General features: G+C 38.6%; 1 protein-coding gene across 6 annotated transcripts in view; it reads left to right on the forward strand.

Annotated features, from left to right (window-relative positions):
* DNM3 (dynamin 3) overlaps nt 1–19089 on the forward strand; it is a 563268-nt gene that overhangs the window by 384214 nt on the left and 159965 nt on the right. For all 6 annotated transcript variants that reach the window (XM_028850447.2, XM_077999966.1, XM_015124070.3 and 3 more), the window contains one exon: nt 17488–17597. In XM_028850447.2, the coding sequence (XP_028706280.1) occupies nt 17488–17597 (110 nt within the window). The remainder of the gene's footprint in view (nt 1–17487; nt 17598–19089) is intronic.

Genomic DNA, 19089 nt, shown 5'->3' on the forward strand with positions numbered 1-19089 from the left:
ATGATAGTGAAATAAGTACAACAGCAAAGATTCAATGAAGGAACCCGGGTATGATTGACTGGAATAAGGAAGAGAATGTGGCCCATCACCCAGTTGCTCAAACCGAAGACATAATTTTTTTCCTCCATTCCTCTCTTTCCCTCACTCCTCCCTCCATCCAGTTTCATTTCAAGATCTGCTGATTCTATTCTAGATATTGTCAAACTTTTTCTGTAAATATTTTAGGCTTTGCAGGCCATGTACAGTTTATGTCACATATTTTTCTCCATCTTCTCCTTCTTATTTTTCTTCCTCTTTCTCTTCTGCCTTGTCTTCCTCCTCTTTCTTTTTAAACCCTTTAAAAAAGTAAAAAATATTCTTAGCTATTGGGGCCATACAGACATATGCCAAATCCAAATTTAGCTCTTGGGACTATAGTTGGCCAATCACTGCTCCACTCCAAAATGTGTTCCCAAACCTAACCACTGCTGTCCTCAATTACTAAACTACTTGGAAGGACCTCTGTCTCTTTCCTGCACTACCATGTTAGTCTAATCTATGGTTTCCTGCTCTTGCCCCTACCTCCAACCCATAGCTCCACAGAGCAGCTAAGTGTTCTTTTAAATAAGACATGCCATGTCTCATGTCAAGGAGAACTTCCCAGAAGAACCTACAAAAATAATGTAGTGCAACGTTTTTGTTATGCTTCAAGAACTGAGACTTTTTCTTGGAGAGAAAAGAGAGAGAAGGGATGGTATTTCTAGAAAGGCAGGATAGTTCTGACCACTTCTAGTTTTATTTTAATGAATGCTGCTACTTGTTAACATGGGTAGTTAAAAATAAGAAAAGAATCTGAGATTTATCATTGTATATAATCATTAGGGTTTTCATATTGAGATATTATTCTGGATTATAACTCAGTATTTAAGCTTAGAGCAAGTGAGGAAAAAAGGAGGAGGAGGAGGAGGAAAAGGAGGAGGAAGAAGAGGGTAGAGAAGAGGACAGAGGGAGGAAGAGGAGAATATATACTCTGTTATCTAAAGTGAAATGAAACTCAATATTTACATTTACATTGTTAACTCTCTTTCGGTTGCTCTGGTTTTTCATTGGTCTTGTCTTGCCTATGCTAAAATTTTCTATGACATTAAAAAGGTCTGGTGTGAAAATTGCCACTACCCTACTTCCTTGCTGTTCCTTTCTGTCAGCTTCTTGAGGATATCTGGATGTGAAGCAGCTTTTCTCACCCTTGGAATCTTTGTCTACAGTTCTCCCTTCCTCTTCCTCTGTCTCACTCATTCTCTCTTGTTTTATTAAGGGCCAAACATTATTGTGTCTTTTCACCAATATTTCTAATTCATCTACAACTCTTTAGTTTGAGCCACACAACTCAGCATTTTACTAACTCAGCTTCTTAAAGGAAGCAGATAATTTGCAGCGAAATTAAACATAGGTTCAATTATATATGTCAGTATGAATTACATGCATGTTGCTGAGATATTTTCAAGAGTTCCTTATTAAAATAGTACTTTTCCCCCTGAAAAGCTGGAAATGCTTTTGTATCTATTGCCTCTTTGTTCTCATAAAGTTAGGTTTATTTTTTTTTTCTTTTTTGAACTTAAGGATTGAAGTTAGTATTATTATCCCTGCTTTACATATGGTGAAACTGAAGCAGAGAGCGGGAAAACAATCTCCCCAAGGACACCCAATGTATGTTCCAGCCGTGCCTGGGCTTCCCGGGTTCTGAGGGCCAGGTCTGCACTTTTCTGCTGGTCTTACTGAGGGCAGTTAGAAGCTAAAGCAATTTCTAAGCTCTGATCCAAATTATTTGTCAGTCAAGGCCATTTGTTTGTACCTATTTTGAATACTTCAACCCTTTTGAGATAATTCCAAATACACTTTTTCTAAATCAATGTCTCTAAAACTTGGGTAATGTACAAATATCTTTTAAAGGATGAGTCCTTATGGATTCTGAATGGAGACAAATTATTTTACTCACAATGTTACTTAAGTATTTACAAACAGAAAATTCTTTTATTTTACATATCCACAAACATATACACACATTATGCTTATTGTTCTCCATCCAAAAAGCAAACCAAAATTACAGGTTAAATTTAAGTAGAACCATATTACTGAGAAACTTTAGCTGATCAACAACATTAATGTGAGGGATTATATTCTTTTAGGAAACATAATTAGCTAGTCCAAAGCAATGTGTTCAGGCGTGGGTTCTTTGGAGACTGGCGTTCTCAGGCTACCCTGTACTGGGTGACCCCACCAGTCTCCTGCCACTTTCATTCTATTAGAATGAAACTTCCATTCACTCAAGGCATTGTGATGTCACCGAAGGAAAGTACATTACTGATGTATTGATGTCTGCCTCTGCCCTTTCTTTCATGACCATACTATAGATACATTACTACCACTTGGTGTAAACACAAGCACTGAAATTGAATGGCGGTGTCCAGTTATTATTATTATTATTATTATTATTATTTTTTTTTTTTTTTTGAGACGGAGTCTCACGCTGTTGCCCAGGCTGGAGTGCAGTGGCGCGATCTCGGCTCACTGCAAGCTCCGCCTCCCGGGTTCCCGCCATTCTCCTGCCTCAGCCTCCTGAGTAGCTGGGACTACAGGCGCCCGCCGCCGCGCCCGGCTAATTTTTTGTATTTTTAGTAGAGACGGGGTTTCACTGTGGTCTCGAGCTCCTGACCTTGTGATCCGCCCGCCTCGGCCTCCCAAAGTGCTGGGATTACAGGCTTGAGCCACCGCGCCCGGCCGGCGGTGTCCAATTATAAAGTCATGCTTCAGATAGTTCAGAAAATCTCTTTTACTAATTTTTATTAGATACCAACACAAGATTTCTTTATAATTCTCACAAGAACTCACAGACCCTGGGGGTCAGACAACTGCAGTTGGAGAAACACTGCCCTACACTTCTCGCTTTAAGGCTGGGAGAAGCTGTCAAGAGTTTTCATGTTCAACCTTGGATTGAGCAGCTACCCACTGGGATGATTTAAGGGCAACCTAAGCCAAGAACCTCACCCCTACTAGTTTGCTAGTGCACGTGAATGATTTATTCCTTGTAAATGGAAGGACTGAATGACCCAACTTAAATTCAAATATATTACCCAGGAAGAATAATTAATAAGAATTCATTCTGTAGCAGACATTAATTTATTCTAAGCACAATCATGCATGAAACAAAGCCTAGGGGAACGAGACACGGGATAGGTGAGTTTTGTTATCTTCGTAAGTCAGCATGTATTAAGTACCTGCTAGTATCAGAGATCTGCAGAGGTAAGCCTGCAGTCCCTTTCATGGTACCTGAAATCCAGTTGGTAATACAGAACAAATGGAATGAGAGGGGAAGCTTTCTTGGGATACAGCAGAGGGAGAAACCTAGAAACTAGGCAGCGGCAATAGCATCTGACCCAGGCCATCTCTGTTTGAAGCCAACAGAAAAGCAAAGCTGCCTGAATGGAAGACTTCAGGATAACAAAAAAAAAAAAAAAGAAAAAAAAAAGAAACCTTTCCCACTTTATAGTTTTCTAGCCAGTCTCGAGACCCTCGCTCAGTTTTTAAAGTGGAAGAACATTCTGCCACAAAAGGCAAATGATTCTCTATTTGTGGAATTTTCAGTTTTCAATTTCTTCCAGAACTTGCCTTTTCCCCCAGGTACTTTCCTTGACCTCTTCTGCACAATCCACTGTGAGTGCAAGGGGAAGGAATGAGTACCCCCTCTCAGCCTGGAGTCACATCTTCCCTCTCTATATATGGCTATGGACACAGTCCCATATTTCTGGATTTCTTGCATGCCTGCCTCTAATAAGAAAGCAGAGTTTAAATAAGCTGTCCCTCTCGTTTCACTGCTTCACTCCCTCCTGGTTTGCTATTGTTCATGTTCAATGTGTGTTTCTCTACTAGGTACGTAATTAACTTTCTATTTTCCCCTCACAGTTCAAAAGCTTATAAGTATAAAAGCTTGCTGTTATAAATATGTTGAAGAGAGAACACCATACTGTGTTTATGGGTGGGAAGATGGCTAAAAATTTTTTCCAAGGAAAAGGAAATAAACGTTTATCTGAAGTCCCTGGATACACAGTCATCTGCATGGTCTCCTTTAATCTCTATACCCTCTCTGAGGCATGAATTATCACCTCCATACAGAGAGAAGAGAAATCAAGGAACTTGTGGAAGGTTCACATAGCTAGTGTCAGAGCTCCTATGTGAACCTGTGAGCTAACTCCAAACCATGTGTCATGTCCTCTTGCTGCACCACCCCTCGTGGGAGTCCTCTTCCATGGTGTCTGTCTCTCAGAAGCTGAAGATAGATGGGGCCACCTGAGCATGCAGTGAACACAGAGAGCATTTCTGGGTTGGGCAGCTTTAATTTCTCTCTCATGATACCTTCTCACGTCACTCTCTGGATTCTTGGCTCTCTCTCTCCCCTCTGCCTCTTCCTTTCTCTAGTCCTTTTATTTTTTTATTTTTATTTATTATTATTATTATTATTTTTGTAGTGGGCAGGCTAGGAGGCATGATTAGGATTGATGGAGGAGGAGAACTGTTCCAGGTTTGTTTGTTTTTTTTCCCCTGTCCAAAGCCCAATTTCGTCATGCAGATGTGTTGGAGCCAGTAGTGGTGCACAGATCACCAGCTGTACTTGCAGTGATCCAGCCAAATATCACCTTAAATACAGGGCTGAGTCCTAGAAGGCACGTGGAAGGGGCCCCCTTTTCCCTGTTCCATCCCAGACTCCTGTACTCCTTGGAACACAGGGAGAAGAGCTCTTAACTAAAGTACAAAGGGCATGATGGTCAGCTTTGCTTTTCAAAGAAACTATTTTCCCCTCAGTATATATCTCATAGAATTCCGTTACTGTCAGTGGAGGAAAAAACCAAAACCTAAAACAGTTCAACAGTCAATGCACAGGGCTTCAGAAACCTTTATTAATGTGGTTATTTGGTTGAATGCTCAGGCCCTTTGCTTTTCTCCTTAGTGTTACCTCTTTTTGAGTGTTTCTTTGCCTCTTTATGAGAGACAGGGGAACATTCAGCTTTGATTTTTGTTTGCAGCTTGGTGACAAATGATGGGGGGAAATTTAAACCATTCATCTACTGAGTTCTGGGAATTGTCAGAGGATTTTATTTGTACAGTGCCTTTCTGACATCCATTTTCTCAGAGAAGTAAAAATTATGCTGCATTTGTAAACAACGTGCTTTTATTATGTTGAACTTTTACAAACATATGGTATATTTAGCCAAAATAACACTTTTATTTAAGGCAAGTACATCCAAAGGGCTAGCATGTAGAATTATGTTTGATTAATGTGCACTCAAAAGCTGTTACACAGTAAGCATAATTTCAGTTTGCGGAGTGTCTTAAATTCACTTTGTAATTTAATATGAAGCCACGTAAGTCAGTTGAAAGACATTTGTCTTTGCAGTTTAGTAATAGAAATCCATATCATGTTATATGGACTTTCAAGTAAAGCAATCACTATTCTAAACTTGAAAGTTTCTCTTTTTAAAAAATATAAATTGCAATGCCTTGGAGCACAAAAAGAAATAGGAAAATGCAACCATTAAGCATTTGAAATATGCTAATTTAAAGTGCTTGAAGCATGTTTTGCCATGCTGAGTACATTTTTTCCTTCCTAGTAACTGAAAAAGTATAAAACACAAACTAAGTCTCAGTACTTAGCTCACTAGTAAAGAAAATTTAACCCATGAATAGTAGTACTGCTATGATAGAGGTAGTTTGTAATAGTTTATGAACATGCAAACCACCAGGATTTTTTTTTTCTGTTCTACTCTCTTCTGTTGCCTTATTTAGTTTCTCGTAGAGTTGCTCAAATGCCATCTCTCTCACTCACACCTTGAATTCTCAATTTAAAATTTTTCATGCATGGTATTTATCATATATATGTATATATACATAGAGGGGTGTGTGTGTGTGTGTATCTGTGTGTGTGTGCACGTATTTCTTGGTTAGAAGCTCTTTTTGAGCAAAAAGTGCTGGAATTTCAAAACTGCATAAACATGGCATACATACATGTTACTAATTGATTTGTGTAAGTTTTGACTCATTATGTGTGAAGTATTGCAGGGTAATGCTATTGTTCTGCTTTACTAGCTATTCATTTTTGCTAAGCCATAATAATATATGTTGACTAGATATTATTATACTATTTTCAGTGTTCTTAATTGTCACCCACAGAATCAACTCTAGCTAGTTTAAGTAGAAAATAATTTATTAAGAGGGACAAATCATTCTGAGAATCACTGGGAGGGCAAACTTGCAGAACTAGGTTGAGTTTCCAGGAATGACTCACAAAATGAATTTCCTAGGACCGCCAAGGAGCTGTTGCCTCCACCAGTCTGGAGGCTGCATAATCAGGAAGCCACTGTTTTGTTGTAGCCTCTGGATCCAGAGCCCCTTCAGGCCAACAAAACAGGTGACACACGCTCTGCCGGTCTCTCATTTGACTCATTTTTTGGAATCAAAGTCTGGCATGACTACATCTGATTGGCAGAAAGTATATCTCATCTGGAACTCTGGCTGTAAGAGCAAGATTGGGAAGGGTGAGAGGATTTTGAATTGCACTCAAACATTATAAGGCGTTGGAATAAGTGTTGAGATAGCCCATCTTCAGAATCCACTCCAGTTAAGAGCCTTGACGTGTCTAATCTATTAAGATTCTGTGCCATTCAGTTGCTTGAAAATTGTTGGAGGAGTGTGCAGAATACAGAATCTTCCTGTAAGGCGATCAGTCAGCAGCCTGGCTTTTTCGTTGAAATCGTGGTATACAGGGCATTTCCCCTGAATCTGTGAGTCCCCGGAGAAGAAGAGTTCACTATCTTTCCTGGCAGGGACAGGGAAGTCCATCTGGCTGCTGGCATTCTGGGGCAGGGCAAGAAATAGGCTGAAGGACAATATTTCAGTATGTAGGCTTTCACTAAACTCTCTTGTTTTTACCTCACCCCTTGCTGTTCACCCTGCCTGGTATCTCTCAGCCTGAAACGTCTTTGGTATAACTTCTCTAGGGAAAAGCCTCTTGTCTCCTGCTGAAGGTAGGAATAAGTTGCCGTGAGTAGAAAAGGTAGTCCTGTGCCACCAGTTGTTTTGTCTACTCCTGGTTTTTTTGAAACAGGATCTCACTCTGTCACCCAGGCTGGAGTGCAGTGGCATGATCTCAGTTCACTGCAACCTCTGCCTCCTGGGCTTAAGTGATCCTCCCACTTCAGCCTCCTGAGTAGCTGGAATCATAGATGCCACCACATGTGGCTAATTTTTTAAAAAAAATTTTGGAGAGACATGATCTCACTATCTTGCCCAGGCAAACTCCTGGGCTCAAGTGATCCTCCTGCCTCAGCTTCCCAAACAACTGGCATTACAGGCATGAGCTCCTGTACCTGGCTTGTTTTGTATACTTCTATACATGGACTTCTGTGTGATCCCACTGCCTCAACCTCACGACCATAACCACGCATGTGGGTATAAGGTGCCTCCAAGGACAGAAGCCAAATGAGGTGGTTTCTCCTCTGTTCTTTCCCTCTGTAGGTATTTGGAGAATAACCCTTTTTTTATGCTAGGTCAACGAATGCTCCTTTGTCCCTTCTCTCTTAGAAAGCTTTTTGAAAATATTTTGTTCACTATTTTCTCCTCTCCCATTTCTTTGTTATTGTGGACTAATAATAACCTTTTAAATTATTTTACTGTTATAATATCATAGTAGGTTTGGGAGAAGGAGAAGAGATACATACATAGGATCAATCTTCCATCCTTAGTCATAAGTCCTTTAAATTTATTCTTTAGTATGTTTGTCATGAATACATTACCAATCTCATATGTACAAATACATAGGACTATTTCTCTAAATTTAAGAATATAGAGATTAAATATAAAGATTTGAGAACAAAATCTTAAATGTTCTCACTTTCAAATTATACAGTACTTTTTTAGTGGGAGGAAAGAGGAGTCTGCATTTTCAGGATATTAACCATATCTGAGAATACAGGGCAATATATGCTAAGTGAAGAAAAAAATACATGGCCCAAGAATGTCACGGGAATGGAGAAGGGAGCCCTCCCGTGGGCTTGTAAGGTCAGAAAGGCTTCCTTGGGGAGGTGGAAATTGAGCTGGACTCTGAAGAGAAGGTAGGAACCAGGAAAAGAGCAGGATCTCCAGCCGGGGTAATGTCAAGTGTGACTGATTATCTTTCTCCTGCCAAGTGGAGATATCCTAGTGTGTAACTCCCTTTCAGGATCTGAGTAGGTACAGGGGTGCAGCCATGAAGCCAGTGGCCTAAAAACCATGGAGTTTTCTTGAGACTACTAGGACAGCCCATCAAACACAGGCAGTTTATACAGCGCTCAAGAGAAAAAGCTTAAAAAGTGCTGTTGATGAGCAACCTGCTGGTTCACAGATGCTGTTTACTATTCAAAATGTAATTCTGATTAAAGCAAGGAGTTAAAATCCAAATAAAAAGATGCATAGTTTATATTTTGAGTTTCATACTTGTGCATCTCTATAGTTATAACTTCTTAAAAGCAATAAACACCAGATTTTAGTTTTCAACAACATGTGGAAATATTATTCTGGTATTCTCAATATTTGCATAGCCTCTCATTATTCTTTGATACTTTGATTATTGTATGAGTCAGTCATCATCTTTGAGTCCTTGATCTAGGCAAAGCACTATGCCAGCCCATGAGGGGGCTGTTCATATGTTCATTCAGCAAGTGTTTGCTGAATGTCTATGACACAACCAAAACTAATAAAGAAATAATTTATTTCCTCAAAGAGTTGATGGTTTGGTAGCAAAGTCAGCACATAGCTACAGAGGAACAGGGGAGCAAGATACATAGAATGATTAACAACAATAATAAATAAAGGTAATAATAGTATGGACTTGCTTGTTTCTTTAGGGGTTTATCTTGTAGTTGGGAAGGCAGAGCATAGACACACTTAAGTGAAACATGTAGACTCAGAAAATAAGACAAAAGCACAAAGTGACAGTATAAACCAAGCATAGGGTATCCGACCAGGGTGCGAGAACCAAGCACAGGGGATTAGATGGGAATGTGAGGAATCCTGGCAATGGTAGAGGAGGCCCTTGCCATGCTGGCCATGGTGGGGCTTCTGATGGATCCAGAGCACTGCAGACTTGACTGAGATTTGGTGGACATATCAAAGTGCCCAGTTGGGTAGACAGGGCATCACAGGAGTAGTTTGAATGAAAGGTTCAGCGAACTGCACCCACATTTCTGGGAGATGTGTTTGCTCAGTTAGGAGTCCCAGGGGGCTAGATAGAGCTGCTCCATGTAGAAGACCTAATGACACAGGGCAGAGCATAAGGTTCCAGCCAGATGGGGGTCAGGGCAGAGTCCTGCCACTGTGGGAACCCTTGGAGGAAAAGGCTGCCAGGTGGACCAGCTAGGGAACAAGGATCTGGAAATTTAGGCCTGTGTTCTAGTCATCCACAGGTGTATTAGTCCATTCTCTTACTGCTGTAAACAACTACCTGAGACTGGGTAATTTAAGAAGAAAAAAGGTTTAATTGACTCATAGCTCTGCAGGCTGAACAGGAAGCATGACTGGGAGGCCTCAAGAAATTTACAGTCACGGCAAAAGGTGAAGAGGGAGCAAGCACCTCTTTCATATGGTGGCAGGAGAGAGAGAAAATTAACGGGAAAGTGCCACATACACTTTTAAACCATCTGATGTCGTGAGAATTCACTCATTACCACAAGAACAGAAAGGTAGAAGTTCACCCCCAAGATCCGATCACCTCTCACCAGGTCCTTCCTCCAACATTGGGAATTACAACTAGAGATGAGATTTGGATGGGGAGACAGAGCCAAACCCTATCAACAGGCATTCCAGGGGTGTCTTAGAGACAATACCAGGGTGAGAAGATGAGTTTGAATGGACAGGTTTCCTCATAGCCCCCACTTGTTGCAATCAGAGGAGCTCCGCTTTTTAATCTATTTAATATATAGGACTTGTGAGAATTATTTTTTTAATCAAAGGATTCCACCGATTAAAAAAATAAGTCTGCACTTGTGATGGGAAAAGACAAGAAGGCTGGAAAATGAGACCTATAATACTTTTAGAAAAAAATGTAAATTAAGTCTGAGCTAGATAGAGTAATCTTTTGCAGTAATTTTGAGGCAAAGAGAAGCAGAGTGGCAAACAGGCAAAGGTATTTCTAGTGGAAGAGATAGTTTAGTCAAAGACAAGAAGATACAATCAGAAACGTTCTGCGTGGAAAATGAAAATGCATGGACTTTCCTGGGAAGCAGGAATCCCATGACTGGTGCAGTGGGTACAGGGGCAATCCAGTGTCTCTCAGAAAATGAGGTGTGGGTGAGGAGCATGATGAATATGAATGATTACATGACTCTGTGTCAGTTACTCAGAGCATGAAGGGCTTGGATTAATATATGGAGCCATCACATTTTTCTTGGCTCTGGTCCCTACCCATAAACCAAGGATAATGTCTCCAGTTTCCCTGCTTGCAAACATTCTGGCCACAATGCATCAAAGAAAAAAATGAGACTTTGTTAGGAAAAATATTGATCAACATTATTATCTCTTGAGCAAGAAGCAAATTATAATAATTGAATACCCCATGGTATCTCACGAGTTTTCAGTATTCTGCAAAAACATTTATAGTCCCTGGGTGAGGGATCTTTTTAACTTGGACAAATCTATGCGCTACTGTCCTGTTTTTGGACTGAGTTCTTGGTGGCATAGTCATTCTGTTGCTCCTCTGTTGGCTGGTACAGTAGTACTTCCTATGTGGTCTACGCATGTTGTTGATGCGGATGTGTCAGAGAAACGTTCCATTCATTGCCAGGAGAGTAGTGTAGCACTGAGAGAGGACAAATAAATATCAGTTTCTCAATAGGAGAAAAGACAACAATTAGGAGTATAAAATATGGCAAATACAATAATAGAGAACACACATGGAACATTATATGAGTATAAGAAGGGGGTGGTCAAAACTAGGAATCTTTGTTCTAGTGAAGCATAAGTATTCTCTGCAACATAGAATATTCTGTTAGTCTGTCATAGAACCTGTTTCTAATCTGATTATTTGATAGCTTGAGAAAGATTGTCATGTTTCAGAATGTTAGAGCAAGCCAGTGAAGAATTTAACAAATATCACATATTTAAAAAATTAATTTACTGCCATTAGTGCATATTTTAAAAACATATTTGGTGCCATTAGTGGCTTTTTCATACCTTAATATTTCTCTTTATTACTGTATTCTAATTTTTTACTTATTTTTTTATTTTTTTTTGAGACAGAGTTTTGCTCTTGTCACCCACGCTGGAGTGCAATGGCATGATCTTGGCTCACTGCAACCTCTGCCTCCTGGGTTCAAGTGATTCTCCTGCCTCAGCCTCCAAAGTAGCTGGGATTACAGGTGCCTGCCACTACACCCAGCTAATTTTTGTATTTTTAGTAGAGACGGAGTTTCACCATGTTGACCAGGTGGTCTCAAACTCCTGACCTCAGGTGATTCACCCACCTTGGCCTCCCAAAGTGCTGGGATTACAGGTGTAAGCCACCACACCCAGCCTTTGTTCTTATTATTCTAATGTAATCTCTTTTAAGTTCTACCATTTTTGAAAACTTTTCATCAGTTCATACCTCCTAAGAGCAGAATCTATGCCTTTTTTTTTTGTATTCTTTTGAAGTATATTGGATTGCCACAGCATATTTATATATTGAAGGTTTGTATGAATCAAATCAGATATATTGGTTTAGGTTAGTAAAACTTCATCTAACAAACTATATGATGCTAAGCAAAATACTGTAAGTTAATTTAAAATCAACCTTTGAGGCATTAAAAATAAGTGTTTATATTCACCTCTGGTTAATTTTTAACACAATGGTCTAGGTAGTCCCAGCATGTTGGGGTTTTATTTATTATGGATCATCAGCAGTCAATGTTTATTAAGCCATGTCTGTATATACACCGGTGTAATAACTGTTACATGTAAACACAACAGAATGATGACATAATCTTTGCCCTCAAGGAACTTCCAATCTGTGCTTGAAGAGGCAAGCTAAACATAAATAAAGATTGCCATGCTAGATAGCCTATGACAAAAATTGTGGAAAAGTTGAGAGTTATAGAAGAAAAAGGTCTATGATGTGCTGTAATCAGCTGGTGGCACTTGAAATAAATTTCAAGGCCAAAAGAACCTGCCTTCTATTTCCTGGCAAATAGAAGACAACACGAAGGCAGAGATAGAAATAAACATGGCAATCAGTCTAGACTTTGTAAAGATTTAGTAGTCAAAAGGTGTGTCTGTCAGTTAAGTATTTCATATAGCTCTTTTCATAGAATTTTTACTTGATTATCATATATATGTGACTATCAAAGATCTTAACACCTGGCTTTGGTTGTCAGACATTTTCAAATCAATTCAATAACATTTATAATATACACTGTATAGATTTTTATGCCTAGCATCATGCTAGGCATTATAATATATAGAAACAGGGAAGAATTCATGGTCTTATCTTTGAAGATGTTGTTGCTTTAATAGGAGAAAAGGTAGAACAAATACAATAATTAAAGATGCCATCAAACCAAGGCCACTCAAATAATTTAAATTATGAAACTCCCTATGTATAAATTTCCAAGTGAATAAAGGCCTCCCAGTCCTTTGCATATGCAGGAGCTATTCCCCCACACATCTGATCCTCTGCTCATATCCATTGTATCTCTTTCTAGGGCCTAAGTTATATTGATGGTGCTCTGAGCTAGAGACCATCACTGGGCACTTGCCAAACCCATACCTATCTCTTACTGACTCTCTGGTTTCCTTTCAAGGTCAGCAAACACATACTGTAGTCATCCCATAATTCCCACCTTCTTCCCCCTTGGTTTCTCTGCCTTTTACTACTCATTGTTCAGTTACTTTCACCTCAGACCCCTTTCACACAAAGATGCACCCTCTTTGGGCCTGACCTGTTTCTTCTGTTTCTTCTAACTCTTGCCAGTGAATTCAGGAAAAAACACTACACTAGTGCTCTCATGTTCCCTTTCTCTTTGAACAAAAATATCTCTGTCATCCTGGATGCCTCCCATAGAAATATTGCTAGCGACCCTCCTGTATTGAGGAAAGGGAAGGTACTATGTTTAAATGTGAAGAAAAGAATGGTGCTGAATCAGTGACCTCAGCCTCTGAAGCCTTTGAAAGTACACAGAAGTTCTGTTCTGAATCTCTATTAAAAAATCTTTCGCTAGACATTTACAAGTGCTTCCTTCAAAATGTCTACTCAAGATAAAATGTTTAAAATAGGCCAGGCGCGGTGGCTCAAGCCTGTAATCCCAGCACTTTGGGAGGCCGAGACGGGCGGATCACGAGGTCAGGAGATCGAGACCATCCTGGCTAACACGGTGAAACCCCGTCTCTACTAAAAAAAAAAAATACAAAAAAAAAAAAACTAGCCGGGCGAGGTGGCGGGCGCCTGTAGTCCCAGCTACTCGGGAGGCTGAGGCAGGAGAATGGTCTAAACCCGGGAGGCGGAGCTTGCAGTGAGCTGAGATCCGGCCACTGCACCCCAGCCTGGGCGACAGAGCAAGACTCTGTCTCAAAAAAAAAAAAAAAAAAAAGTTTAAAATATAAAATTTCATTTCTTATTTATTACAAAAAACATGTTGTAAGCTTTTGTTTTTCTCCATAACATAGAATATTATTTGTTAGTCTGTCATGAAACCTGTTTCTAATCTGATTATTTATGAGCTTGAGAAAGATTGTTATCTTTCAGAATGTTAGAGCAAGTCAGGGAAGAATTATAACAAATATTACATATTTTAAAAATAAATTAAAACAACTTAAACAACTATATTATGTAAGCTTATATAAGCTGCTTAAACAATATATAAGCTACTTAAACAAGAGAGTTGACTGAACATTCTGAATTCCAAATAAGCAACATTCACATACATTTTCAAATATAAGGCAGTTATAAATTGAAGCTGTCTCATATAGTTTGAAATGAATGGAATAAATAATACCTATTATATAAATATAAGGGAGAGAGATGGGGGAGGTGACAGAAACAGATAAATGGTTACAAGTTTGAGAAAACCTTTTGCACAGAAAGTAAAACTTGAACTGAACTCTGAATACTGAACATTGCTATGATAGGGAACTGTTGAAGGAATATCTCAAGTTGGGAAAAGACTGCTGGTAAAGATATATTTGGTTGAAACATAAACTTCTTATGGAGGAGAAAAGGAGACATTGACAAATCAGGATTGAGCCAATTTGTAGTGTTTTTAAACTCACATTAAAGAGGTTAGTGGATTTTTTCCCACAAATAATGGAAAGCTATTGAAAGTTTTGAAGGATTGCAATGAATTTGACAAAATCGTTTTCAAAAATCATCTTCTCTAGTGATGTTAGAGAAATTGGAAGGCAAGCGACTAGATAGGAGACCATTTGTGACCACATGCTTGTGAGATGCCAGGGACCTGGAATAATGTTGTGGGAATGTCAAAGGAGGGGAACTAGGACAAATTCTTCAAACACGATGTGACAAAGTCTTAAGGTAGTAAACGAGGCAAGGAAAGATGATGAGTCAGAAATAATAGTGAGGTTTCAGATGGAGTGACAGGGAGAATGAAGGATAAACCTGATAGCAGAAACAGGGAGGTCAGAAGGGAAAACTGGATGGATGAGAGGAAGGAAAGAGTTAAGTACATGGGGGATTTAGTACTATCAGTAGAAATTTAATGGAACTACATATGTCATTTAAAATTGTCTGACAGCCAACTTCAAAACAGTAAGAAAAAATAGGTGAAATTATGTTTGATAATGCTTTGTTTACCCCCAATATATTCAAAATGTTATCATTTCAACATATAATCAATTAAAAAGTATTACCAATATAGTTTACATTCTCTTTTTAAGTTTTTGAAATCTGGTGTCTATTTTGCATTTCTAGCTAATCCCAGTTGAGCCACATTTCAAGTGCTCAGTAACTGCCTGTGGCTAGTGGCTACCATATTGGACAGCACATTATTAGACAGTCATAGAACTGACAAAAATGATTTGGCACATTTCTTAATTAAGATGGTTCTAAGACTGTATTTTGGAAATTATAATTCTGTATATTATTTCTCCTCTATTTCTTTTGTTTTAGCTATTTTAGATTCATGATGTTCTTTTAGCAGAACATCATTCTTTTCCCAAAGCACCAAGACTTTTGAGAAATATCCATGATATACTGTTTTATTGCCTAGAGTTGCTGCTGTCTCATTTAATCCTGTTTGACTTAACAACTTTAATAAATAAATGTCTGAATACATTTTCTTCTTTCTTTGTCAGTCTTCAAAGTTTTGATTATGAAACAATTTAGCAATATGTCCTCAAAAACCTGGGATAAATGACATTTAGTACTTTGGATATGAGGACCATTTTTCATGTTCCCCAGTCTGCATATGTGTGTGTATTTCTCCAGTGTTTAATATCTGACATAAACTTGCTGGAGTTTTGGTCTTCACGATATGCTAAAGAATGCAGTACAAAAGAGAGCCTATTTCTATAGAAAACAAGCCAAGGACATTGTGTTCCATCTTTACAATGAAATTCAGATTTCCCATTAAAAGGCAAATCTATCATTTCAAAAGGTTGAATAGGATGGTGCTTTAAAAGAATCCAGCTGCTTAAATTTAGGGCACTGAAAAACATTCAATTAAAAAAAAAGTTCCCTGGGTCTCAAGCATTTTCATTTGATTATGTATTGGATAGATTTTCATTAGGTCTAGAATTTTGCCTCTTAGAATTCTGTCCTAAAATAATTTGACAACTGTTTTGAGAAAGTTGGACTCAACTATGGTAGCTCATTTATGATTAAATTATGTATTTGCTGTTTAGAATATTCTTGTGTTTGATAATATATTCTTAACTTTTGTTGTAGAAATATTGGACTATTCTTACAGTGCTTTACTTTTTCGTGTTTATTGTTGAGCCTCTCCCAGTGCTATTTAGTTTCCTTTATGTTTCTTCTTTTCTTTGAAGACATTGTCTGTCAGAACAGCCATTTTGTTCTCTAAGCAGCTTCCTTCAATGTTTTCAGTCACCTATTCACATGACTTTTTGTAGCCAAGTAGAATGCCATCTTTTTGCTATTCTAATGTGCTCTGCCCAACTTTTTTCTGATTAATTTATGAGTAGGAAGTGGAAAGGCGGGTGATACTCCCTACAATACAACATGTTACCCACAAACTGACTAGGGAGCACAGAAGAGCTCTATGCTACGCAGCTGAGCTATAAATTCTCAAGGAAGTAGGTCTATATGCTGTAGGAGCAAAAGGACTTATGTCAGACATATTTGTATGATGCACGTATTTCCCATGGGCATTAATAGTCGTTTATTAAAAGTTATGACTAAGTCTGCATTCTCTCCAGCTCTGGACTTTAGCCCTGCTCTCTTTCAGGGGTAACAGCAGAGATGTAGCCTGGGAGCATACAGAGGACCATGGTTAACAAGGGCAGTGCTTGTTATACCCCTGGTAATAGGTATTTACTAGGTTTCTTAAATTGAGTATTTGGCTCTCCCCTACTCGTTGTTAGGCATTTTTACATATAAATAGTATTGCCCCTGGGCCAGTCCCTAAAAGTAAATGTTTCCAATAATTTTTTGGCATCCAATGTTCTACTAACACTAATTTGGTCACATTTGCAGACCTCACCTCTCCAATGTTCATATTCTTCCTAAACAATTGTTCATTTTGAAAGAGAGTTTGTTCTAGTTAATATCAGTCCACTCCTAATGACGTTTTCCCCAAAGAGCTCAACAATTTTATGGAATAATTCGTTTTCAGAATTCGTATTTTATTCTAGACCCAAATGAGCAAGTATTTTTTATGCTTTATCATAGTTTATGGGGGGTATTTCATACTGGGGTCCTGTGCTTCCACTTCCCTGCCAACACTGGCTATCAAAACTGCTTAGGCTGCAAATAAAGCAAGAAATGAAATCCATCTGGCATTTCTCATTGAATTAGGACCAGAACATTTTTGTTAAATATTAACAGATGGCTAGAGTCTTAATATCAAACTAACATTTAAAAACATCTAAAAGGACCCACATGAGGGGGAAAGGACAGAGGACCATGTGTTTTCTCCATCTCAGAACCCTTCCTGTACACTTCACCCCGCCATTTTTCCAACCCACATGTTGAGAATCACTGGGGCCTCCTATCTCTAATAACTTTTATGCCTTAATAGTTGGTATCAAAATAGGGTTTGATGATATTATCAAGATAGTGTAATCAAGCATTAGCTAAGTCAGGTGATGTGTTGCCATTGGCATGCCTCAAGATCTTTTATTAAAGTCAATTTTCTGTCTCTCCTTTCCTTTCCTCTCCTCTCCTCTCCTCTCCTCTCCTCTCCTCTCCTCTCCTCTCCTCTCCTCTCCTCTCCTCTCCTCTCTCCCTATCTCTTTTCTGTCTCTCTCTCATAATAGGAAAAAGAAAAGAAGTACATGCTTCCCTTGGACAACCTGAAAGTTCGGGATGTGGAAAAGAGCTTTATGTCTAGCAAGCACATCTTTGCACTCTTTAATACAGAGCAAAGGTAAGAAATTGAAACAGTCCCTGTCTTCAGATTTTTTTCCTTGAAGTTCTACATGATTCAGAGATCATATTTGAAAATAGTTCCTTTGGCCACACCTTGAAATTTGTCTACTCTTCAGTTTTCCTTTCATTTATTTTGTATTTTTAAATTCCACCATGGGTTATGGCTTCAAAGTATAAAAACTCAGACTAAAAAAGATCTTCAAGTGTTAACTAATTATTTCTTGCTTTTCCACCTGGCATGAAAATAATTCTTCATCCATTTGGTTTTTTTTTTTTTCTTTTTGCAACGGGATCTCGCTTTCTCATCCAGACCAGAGTACAGTGCTGTGATCGTGATTCACTGCAGCCTCGAACTCCTGGGCTCAAGCAACACTCCTACCTCAGCCCTGTAGAGTAGCTGGGACTACTGGGTTCATGCCACTGTCTCTGGATAATTTTTTAAAAATTGTTTTGTAGAGATGGGGGTCTTGCTGTGTTGTCCAGGTAGTTGACCTCAAACTACCTGGGCCCAAGAGAGTCTCCTGCCTTGGCCTCCCAAAGTGCTGGGATTACATGCATGAGCCACTGCACCCAGTCTGTCCATTCTTAAAGCTGCATTTTATTACCTTAAAGTCTTTCTTGTCCCAATATATTGTTTACATACTTACAAACTACTCGATGATAATTTTAAAAGTATCTTTCTAACGTGAATGGATATCACTTAAGCTCTTGTTGAAGAGCAGACAAATTTCACATATTATGACTAAATTCAGTGAATAGAATTATTCAGTTAAGGTAAATAAAAATGTATAGTATTTTACAGTTTTTCAAAATGCTGTCTACATTCATTGTCATTGGTTTTTGTAACAGCTGCCCTTGAGGTTAAAAGGATACAGTTATAAATAAGAAAGTGTAGCCTCAGGGATGTTAACTCACTTTCTTAAGGTCATAAAACTAGTGCATGGGGTAGCTGGAACTTGTATCAGGACTTCCTCTAAGTACACTTTTGCTTCCACTCATTTTCCATTGTGTGCTTATTTTATTCTGTTGCTCATGTGCAGTATCAAAACTGTATTTTGAGCTGATCATCACAGAGTTCCATGATCTTCACTGAAACTTAGCAGTAAAGTTAAATAAGCAAATGGAGAGGTAAGAGAGGATGGGCTAGAGAAGTGTAAAAGGGCTACAACTAGGAAAGGATAATAAAGGAGAGTTTTTGCAAATGAAAATGTTTTAGGAAGAAGCTAATTAATTTGTGTGAGTCAGTTATTAAGACAGTGAGTCATTAAGGTAACAGGATCTAATTTTAACCCATTTTTCGAGACTGCCTTTTGTCTTTATTTAGCAATGAATGAAGTTACTTGATTAGGTTCAATGACTGGCCCAGGGTCAATCACACAGTAAATTAAAATAGCAAAAGAAGACGTCTTCCTACATTCCCAGTCAGTTGCTCAGAGTGACTCATAATACAAAAATACTTAGTAAAACCACAAGGCAAGCCATTTAAAGAA

Source organism: Macaca mulatta, chromosome 1, assembly GCF_049350105.2.
Source record: "Macaca mulatta isolate MMU2019108-1 chromosome 1, T2T-MMU8v2.0, whole genome shotgun sequence".
Classification (NCBI taxonomy): Eukaryota; Metazoa; Chordata; class Mammalia; order Primates; family Cercopithecidae; genus Macaca; species Macaca mulatta.